Source organism: Simochromis diagramma, unplaced genomic scaffold (genome assembly GCF_900408965.1).
Source record: "Simochromis diagramma unplaced genomic scaffold, fSimDia1.1 OVJJ01000685.1, whole genome shotgun sequence".
In the NCBI taxonomy this organism is placed as follows: Eukaryota; Metazoa; Chordata; class Actinopteri; order Cichliformes; family Cichlidae; genus Simochromis; species Simochromis diagramma.
The window spans coordinates 6902425-6912357 of NW_024387477.1; the positions used below are offsets into that span (position 1 = coordinate 6902425).

Genomic DNA, 9933 nt, shown 5'->3' on the forward strand with positions numbered 1-9933 from the left:
TTTAAAATGTGGCCTCTAGCAGTAATGTGAATAAATGTATAGGAATTCCTCACTGTGATTACATAGAAAATTGAGCTATTTAATATGTGAAAACATTTTTTAAAAGAAAGAAAAAAAAAAAAGAGCCATTTTAACCCCAACCAGATATTTTTTCTGGGCCCTAACAAGGCACCTTGGAAATGCAAACAATGTCATTACTCAGATTAAACAGTGCAACTTAATTTATACTAGTGCTGAAATGAACTTGCTTATGCTGAGATTTCTGTTCTTTTTAGCAGAGAATAGTGTCAAGTTTTAGCTACAAATAAAGGCCACCGTTACTACACTCTTGTGGCAATGAATTAATCACTTCAAGCTAATGTTCATGTTCAGAGCTGATATTCAAATCTTAATTACAGCTGTGTTCTAGTTGCTGTCTAGTGTAAAGAGCAATGGGGCATGGGGAACATGCCAAAACGTGGACCTTTGCCTTCTGACAATACAACATCTTCAAGTTCTCCTAACTAAGAAAAAAAAAAAAAAAAACAAAACCCACAAAACTCAGCTTTTCATAATCTTTTGAGTAAATTCATTTTTAAACCAACTAAACCAAAGTAAAATTGGTACACTTTAATTGAACTTAAGAAGAAATGTTCCTTTGGAAAGCAAGTATAAATTAACTATTTAAATTATGTTTTTTTATATAATGCAACTGCACAAGGCACAAACACTTTTTAACATTATTTCAGTAACACATGGGTCGTGTCAGATTGTATGAAAAACTGACAAATATTATAATATGGTTGGAGGCCTTTCCTGCAAAGGTTCAGTTTTACTTGAAAGTTTTTTTTTAATAGATGCTGTTTTTGGACCAAATAACACTTTCCCCCCCCCTCTAAACCTTTAGCTTTAGTAGCTTTTAGATGCACAGCATTTTCTTGGAGGAACCCGTCATTGTTCAATGTTACCATCAGCTATTATTTCTAATGAGTCCTACTGAGTCAATTAAAGCCTTTAAGACTTAAAAAGCTTAATGAAATTCTGTGACTTCACAGGTACAAGGCTACCCAAACCCAATTTTTTTTTTTTTTAAGTTCATTAAATAAAAACAGCAGCATTTGAAGAAGTGCAAAGTGCTAATTTTTTATTACACTGTTGCAGCACAGATTTCCTTTAGTTCCGTTCAAAACAAACCAAAAAACCCAACAACAAACACCGAAACATGTAATTTCCCTGGGTTGCCACAAACGTGCATACGACTGTACCTGCCACACAGACAAGAGAATTTGAAAAAAATGAAACATTTACACAATAAATTTGATTAAATCTGGTCAAACCTTTTCAACGTGTGACCACGTCAAATGACCTTCACACTGCTTTAAGCTTCCTTTCCTACTGCAAGCTATACACTCTTTCCATCCAGTCAACTGTGTGATGAAGTGGAAGTGGCTTTCACATCGCTCCCTGGTGGCCTTAGTAAGAAACTATTAATCTACAGCTCTCCATATTGCATTCAGATCTGCTTTCCCCAGCCACCACCTGGCCTGAAGTAAAGGCCAAGAGAGGACCCAGAGGACTGGACAGGCTCTTATTATGAGCTGCACCAAGACACCTCTGGGTTTCTACGCACTTCCTCTGACAGTGATTGATGGCCAATTAACCATTTGGAGAAGAGTATTGATCACCCGGAGAACAGGAAAGACCTGAAAACGTCTCCTAACACACTGCTATTCTCACTGTGCAGTGTTAGCAACCAGACAGTACATCATGTATAGTAAAAACAAATACAGGAAAGCCGTATCACACAAGATTGCATCTCAAGGCCAATCCCCAAAGAGTGTGTTTTCAGATGGGTTTTTCCATGTATCACTCACACCCGCCCACACAGACTCCGAGACGTCATGTTGGTACCCCTACATTTATTTTCCCGCTAATAGTAATGAAGTGTATTCTCCACAGACAGCTGTTTAAAAATCACACAAATCTGTTGTTGTTCTCCGATTATTAATGGTATCCGTGATGATCAAGCCTCCTAGTGTTACTATAAATACATAAAAACTATTTGATTTCCTCACGCTGAGGCTACATGAAAACCATTTTTCTGAATTTTACTATTACTGTAAATTCCTGCTGTAAATCAGGCCGGCGAAGATTGTCCAACAGCTCTGCTCAGAGCTCCTCTGTGCTGCTGACTGGGACACAGCTGCCTCTGACGATGCCTAAACGGGGGTCAGTCAAATCAGTGTGGATAGAAGAGCCTCAGCGGTACTCATGTTCTACTCACATTTAATTTTTCTTACTGCAAATCTGCAGTAAGGGTGCACAGCTCTGGATGGCCCCATCTGTAGTCTGGTTAAATAAAAGTCACCAAAGTCATGGTCAAGAAACTCTGGAGAATGCAACTACAGAATACACTGGCAGCACTAAAAATGTCGTACTGTGAATAATTTCTGGGATATAAATATTCACGGGTCTTCACATTTATTTTTATTTTATTTTTTATAAACAGCAAAAGAACAGATCAGCATCAAAGGTTAAAGCTCTGTGTTACATCTCCTTCCTCCTCATGATGCAGGAAGTGAGAGACAAAAGTTCCAGGGAAAATAACATTTGATTAGAACGTCCAGGGAAAGACCCAGGATTCAACTTAACAACCTCTTAACCTTTTCCACCAGCACAGCACCAGCTGCACTCCTTTCCTCATTTCCACCAACCTCAGAGGCGGTGTTCAAACGTTGACACTGGCAAAACACCACAAAACTGATGGGTGCAAAGTTAGAATCTGATGTTAAAGGATATGGGAGTGGTAACCACAGGAAATTAACTGATGACTGGCAGATGTAGCCCACAGATTTCGACCACCGTGATTTTCTTCCCACGGAAATTACCACAAATTCTTCTAGCAATAAAACATAACAAGGGGTTATCAAATCTGCCAAAATGTTGGCTGGTTCTTAATAAAGAGGCAATTTCTGCCCCCATAGACTGCTGTTACAGGACAATTAGCAGGAGAAACAACAGTAGAAACTGAGCGCACTCTACAAACTGCTGATACAGTACACTGTCAGATGCTGTGACCTTCTGTGAATTATTGTCCAGGTTTCCATTGAGGACACAGGGTAATCTCATCCCACATCAGGGGTGAAAGGTCAGTTTTATGCTACCTAGATAGAAAACCACAGATACTAACTATGGCGTGCTAAATTTCAAGGGGGGAAAAAGCCCAACTTCAACCCCTAAGTGCTCTCACATAGACCTGAATCATAGAAATGGGGTAATTGAAACAAAAGGGCAGAGTTTGACAGAGATGTAGTGCCTTCACTGGGCCTCTGCACAGACTGCAGAAAATAAACCCAAACTCCTCCCCCTCTGTCAGGTTCATCCTCCATATGTCCTTCCTTTACTCCTCAAGATAGCCATTTGCAAATGATAAGTGTAGGGACACAGCCTGTTGAAAGATAAGGCGCTTGGGAATTTGTCACCAAATGGAGCGTGCTCCTCCGCTGTTCAAAGCTGACCCTTGTTGACGTGCACTGTTTACCTTTTATTCATTCATTCTGAACTATTATCTCAGCCTTCATTAATCACGGTAACTCAAACTGAGAAAATGACTTTTGCGGGACTTGGACAGGAAAGGGATTAACTCATTTCATCCGTTTCTGCCGTGCAAACAAATGATTAAAAGTGAATAATAATGCAATACATTTGATCCGCTCGTTCTCGGAAACAAGCAATCCAGCTTGCTCCGTCATTTTGATATCATCCAATTCAAATTTTGCGAGCTAAATTCATCGCACGCGTGTGTACTCCTCAAGAGAGAATTCGTTTTAATTCCTTACCGTTCCCTTGGTGTAATTGCCTCCTCGCTTGATATGTTCTGCATCTGTACATCATGCTAATTTACCGTGTATCAGCAGTTGAGAAAATAATTTTAAACAAAAATTTCCCTCCCACCACTGTTCAAGTCTCCCCCCTTTGTCTGTGTCATTTGTATTCATCTCCCACGACTGCAGGGAACGAAAACTCTTTCTGGTTGTAAATTATCGCTTCCCCGTAAAAGACCATATCCCTGCAAATACATGGCGATCATTTGCCATGCATTAGCTACGGGACAAAAACGAAGTGGTTTTAAATTTCTCTGACCAGAAGGCAATTTCCCCCAATAAATTATGTTAATTTCTGCTTTCGCTCTCCTTATCGCATTCTTTAGTGAGTCAATGAGGAGAGACAAAACTGGCTGTGAGAAAGACAACTCTGGGATGATTCACATTAGAATGATGAGAGACATCTGGCAAGAGAATCCCTTACAATACTGTACTAAGAAACGGGGACTCACAAATTGCTGTATTATGCAACAGACTTGTGGTTGTTGTCGTTTAATGGCCATCCCCTTGCATCAGCACAAGGTTTACACCCCGTGGAAATTGCTCTGAGGTGACTGTTCGCACAACTAGGAAGGTGCTTGATACCAAATCCCATGCTCCCTCACTGAACCAGACAACTATCGCTTGGCAACGTTCTCACTGGGCAGATGAAAAACAAACAAATAATTCTGATTCTTGCTGCATGCAGGAACTAACAGGACATTAATAACAGGCAACAGACCAAAGTTTGAATACAGGGTAAAACACAGAAGGAACAGGAATTGGACTAATCTGCAGGCATCCACCTTAGACACACACACACACAGCAGAAATGCATGTATGCAAATCCTTGTGGAAACACCCTCCCACATACACAAAAACAACACACATGCACCTTGCATACTGAAAACATCAAGTGCTGTGCACACACACGCACACACATACACACACAAACTGGCAAATCAGAACGGTTCTTTGTTCCTGAGGCTGAAAGCGTACCTACCCCCTCTGTCCGGCCCGTCAGATCACTCACAACACAGTGAAAGGGAAAGTGCTCAGCTAGCTCAAACTTAGATTGACAGGCCTACCTTTATTACTGAGTGAGTTATGTTTCCCTGCAAAAAAGACAAGCCGGCTTTGATACTGACGAATGCCTAGTCAGCTCTTTGCCTCGCTACAGAGGACAGCTCGACTGAACTCGGCCGAGTCTGTCCCAGTCCTGATGTCGAAAGAATTGGCTTCCAAATTACCTTCCGATTCATTTCTGGATCTCACTTTAGCCTTAAAAAAAAAAAAAAGAAAAGAAAAAAGACAAAAAAAGTGGCCACTAAGCTGTGATAGGTGCCTGGAGGGCTGCCTGTACTGACCTGATGTAGTGACAAGACTGAAACATGGAGAGGAGCGGTCTGGAAGGAAATGTGATATAAAAGAAAGACAGAAGAACGGGGAAGTGAGAAGAAATTTCACAATTAACCCCACATCCATCTTCCTCTATACATAATATATTCTCTTCAGGGGTCATGAGAAAGCTGTGAGCCTTATCCAGAAAGCAGTGAGTGACAGGCAGGGAAACACCCCGGTTAGAGCTCCAGTCCATCACCGAGCGAACAAAGAAACTGAAAACACCTTTGGGAATTCAGAGTCTTGAAAATCGACCTACAACCGCCGGTCTTTGGATTGTGGGAGGAAACCAGGGCACGCACAGGAAACCAAATGAACACGGCAGGAACACGTAACCTCCACACCAAAACAGTTTGCTGCAAGGCAATGGCGCTAAGCCGCTGAACCACCACGCCACCCATATAGAACCCAGGAACCCCATCAAAACACATCACTTCCAACATGAATCACAAACTGACTTGTAAATGCCAGCACACTGCTACTTACTTAGCTTGATATATGGAGGTCCCTCGAGCATGACTGTTTATTTAATCCTAATATATTCATAATTATACCCTAATTAATGCAAGGGAGGAAAAAAAAAGCCCGCTGAATTCATCATCTCGGTGTCCTGAAGCACAAGACACAAATACAGCAACTTTAACATGTTTTGCCTTCCGTCCAAAGCAAGGTTAACAGTTTGGATACGAGCGCGAGGCAAATGGTGTGCGGAAACTCTTGGGTTTTGGATACTCACCAGCAGCTTCCAGCTGTGTGGCACAGTCAGGGTGATATTTAGCATCAGAGGGAATGTTTAAATAAAGTGCTTTAAACAGTCCAAGTGCTGAACTGTGAAATAATGCCTTATGAGCAACAGTGAAATTGACTGCATTGGCTGAATAACTAATGTGGACGTTAGATGGCTGGTTTGATTGTGCACCATGGTGAATATTAGGGGTCAGTGGACAGCACTCGGTTGAGTTGGATTTGTCTAAAAATGAAAGAGGCATTTGCACAGCTGGTTGTGACCATGAGAACATTTTTCCTTTAAAAAAAAAATCAATATTAAAAGAGTAAGAGTATCTTATAGCTCATTTTTCGAAAAAGGATTTTGCTGCTGTGAGAAACTTCCATCCTCGGTGCTTTAGTCCACCTCGCTTGTTGATGATTGTTTAGTGCATTTGCATGCAATCGGGGAACGTCTGGCCAAGCTACATCATAAAATCTAACTCATCAGTGCGAGTAGGTCGTCTACCAACTCAGTAAAGCTGTCAGCATACTGCAAATGCAGCAGGAATGACTCCTGGCCGGAGAGAAACGTGGAGTTGAACGATGCTGTCTGCAGCCAGCCGGAGAGGCTGTGACTACACTACGGTGTGCTCGGTGCGCTCTGTCCTCCACACACACACACAGAGCTCGGAGATTTAATAAGACAATCACGAGGGTGGCGTTACTGAAGGTTGTTTATGTGGCAGGAGGAAAGGAGCGCGACGTTACCGGGCACTAGCTTTTATTGTCCGCCCCAATCATCTTTTTTATTATAGTTCTGATTTCCCCCTCTCTCAGGCAGGTGTAAGCCCCAAGTTACACGACAGCAGGAATAAAAACGCGTGCCATAAACTTCTCGTTGCTGCTTCGAATTTTAAAAAGAAGAAGAAGAAGAAGAAGAAAGCTGGACGAGGTTATTTGGCATTTGTCTGTAAGTTTTAACCTTGGTAGTCACGTCTGAACCCCCCCCCCCCCCCGTAACCTTGAAGGTGTAGGCTAATTGACGAGTGATGGTGCTAGCAAATTAGGGGATAATAACGACCGCCAACAACGTGCGCACCGGAATTTCGACAAAAACACCAGCAAACAACTTGTCACGTGCAAGCCTTCTAGGTTTTCCAACACACAACACAAACTGTTTACCAGTAAAATAAATCACATAAAATACAAATAATAAAAAGCCGAAACAGTTTAATTGCAGCCCAACTCACCACCAGTGCAGGTGAAGCCAGAGAGGACGAGCCAGAGCGCAAGGAGCGTGGCGCTGAGCCTACAGCGGACAAAGGGGCCCAGAAGTAAGGGCATCTTCGTGGGGTTTTTTTTTCTATCACCTAAGTTTTACAAAAAGGCAGAGAGCAGAGACGAAACACGGGCACACTGGGCTTTTTAAAGGTCCGGAGAGTGTCCTCTGTAGCACTTCACGCCTGTTCTGTTTTTTCCCCTCACGCCCAAGTCCTTTCCTCAGCACATATCCTCCTGCCGTAGCGTGGCCATCAGTATCCCGGTCGTGCGTCTTCGTTGCTCAGAACAACGCATCACAGGTGTGGTAAATAAACTGCTGCCTCGCTCTCGCCTCCGCGGGTCTTACTGTAGTCTACTGTATTTCTCCAAAAGCAGCTATCCGTTCACAACTCTCCCTCCGTCTCGGAGCCGAGGAGGGGAGGGTGTTTCTTTGCTTTCTTTCTTCTCACTTTGCTGCCTTCGCGCGAAAGAATACCTTCTCCAAATGCGAAAAGGGAGAGAACTGGCATCGGAGAAAGAACATCTGCTTGCACAGCAATGCTGAAGTGCTTAGAGTCAGGGGAAGGTATAAGCTGCGATGGACGGAGGCGCAAAACCAGGAACGGATTTTGCCTGCACGCTGGGATCGGAGCGCCCTGAGCGCGCCCTACTGCTTTCTCTTAGACAAACATTTACATATCTTATAATACGCAAAACTAACCACACGCTGGGAAAATGCGCATAAAAATGGAAATGATTTCATTCACATCCACGCAATTTGTTTTTTTTTTTTCTTCTTTTTTTTCACATCTTCTGCCTTACATGAAAATGATGGATATGACATTCAGCTATGCAGGATAGGAATCACATGAGTGATTTGCATACAGATTCACACAAATCACATCTGCATGTCGTTGAGGTTCAGTTACATATGCCTCTGGTTTGTCCGTGTGCGTCTGCGTGTGCATCAGTGATGGACAAACATGGGCGAAGAAGCACGAGGATTAGCACTCCCGTGAGAGTGTACACCTGTCAGCAAACTCACACCAGGATGTGACTTATGTTCCAGATAGCTTTTCCTCATTTTCTGGGGGTGTCAGTGGAATGATTATCAGACTCTTCAGCCGTGCCTTTTACAACGCTGCCAAAAATCGACAGCAGATTATTAATACACTTCAGAAGGGGAGGGGGTGGTGATGGAAGTGGTGGTGGGGAGTGTATCTTTGTTTATCAATTTCTCCACTCCCACATACTAGTCAGCAGAATGATAAGTGAAAGCACAGGACTTGGACCACTGTCTTACCAGCTAATTATGGGGCTCATGCAGATGGATGATTTCTTAGATAGAGCTCAGCTATTATGCAAACTCATTAAGACCTTCTCTCTATCCAGTATCTCTCACTAAAGGTCAGAGTCACAGTCAGAATGGCAGAACAAAGCACAGACACATGCACGCACATGCTGAAATAAAGAAAGGCCCTATGGTTCACTATCCACTGCTGACAGGCAGCGTGAATGTGGCGGGCCAGGGATGGCAGATGTACAGCAGCTGAATGGAAGGGGAATGACTCAGCTTTGGTCACTTGTGAGGTTGTTCGTAATGAACTTTCTCATTCTGCTAATCTGCTCTGAGTCCTATCAGACGCTGCAAGCTGGAGACTGCCTCTTCCAGTCACTGTATATAAATGCACAGTCGGTCATATTATTTTCTTAAAAAGAAGCAGGGCTTGCTACATGTGCTTAAACGAATTATTAGTGTGTTTTCTTGCCGTGGTGAGCAGCTTGCCGAGTCAAGGCAGGTCATAACCTCTTCCACAGTCTTCTGGATCTAGCGTCTCTCTCTTTTGCTCCCTCGATCAGACTACAATGAGCAATCACAGCTCTTTGGAGAGTTGACACATTCAGTTGTTCATCGATCTGTGGTGTTGTAATTAATTTTCTCTCCACCACTGGCTTGACTTAGAATATCCCCAGACTCGATGCAGCTTGTTCTCCTGCAGTCAATTGCAAAACCAAGACGGAGCCATCGTTTCTTTTGTATCACCTCGACTGCTTCAGAGCAGCTACGCGACCGCTTTTGATGGCTTGATAAGAAATAAGGAAACTTGGGCGTGACGTGCTGCTGTTTACAGATTAATAAACTGTTGGGCATCCTTCCCTAAAATTGCACAATTACACTCCCAGGATATGCACCCTATTAAGACGGAATCACCAAGTCAATAAATATTGATCCGAAGAAGGTGTCCAGTGTGAAATTAATATTATTTATTGTTTGCAAACAACGCAGGAAGTCCCGGGAGGAGGATGCAACGCAGGACCCAGTCTCCCTTTCAGCACCGACTTGTGGAGAGTGAGGGAGGGTGTATCAGCTTCCATCATGACCACAGCTTCACAGCCTGTTGTTTTGTTTATATCAAATTAAACTGCAATGCTACTCTAGAGAGATATAATTGACCACAGTCTCAGATTAAATGACTGTAAAGATCTTAATAAGCCATCAGTGGATTGCATATTACATTGCAAACCACTTATAAGGATGCAGTCCAATGAGAATTAAACTGGGGTTCATATTTGCATGCCACAGCACTTTAACCATTCATTACCATGGAAAAATGACTGTATGGTGATCAATAGTGTATCACTTTAATTAAATATTATTGATATGGGGTTAGGGAAATTAATTTGAAGCCAGATAAGACCTAGTAGTGTCGGAACAACATGT

General features: G+C 42.7%; 1 protein-coding gene across 4 annotated transcripts in view; it reads right to left on the bottom strand.

Annotated features, from left to right (window-relative positions):
* unc5a (unc-5 netrin receptor A) overlaps window positions 1–7821 on the bottom strand; it is a 153870-nt gene extending 146049 nt beyond the window's left edge. The window contains exon 1 of one of the 4 annotated variants that reach the window (XM_040015380.1): window positions 7202–7821. In XM_040015380.1, the coding sequence (XP_039871314.1) occupies window positions 7202–7295 (94 nt within the window). In that variant the 5' untranslated portion in view covers window positions 7296–7821. The remainder of the gene's footprint in view (window positions 1–7201) is intronic. The other 3 variants (XM_040015381.1, XM_040015382.1, XM_040015383.1) reach the window with 3 other exon arrangements.
* Between the last annotated feature and the right edge of the window lie 2112 nt (window positions 7822–9933).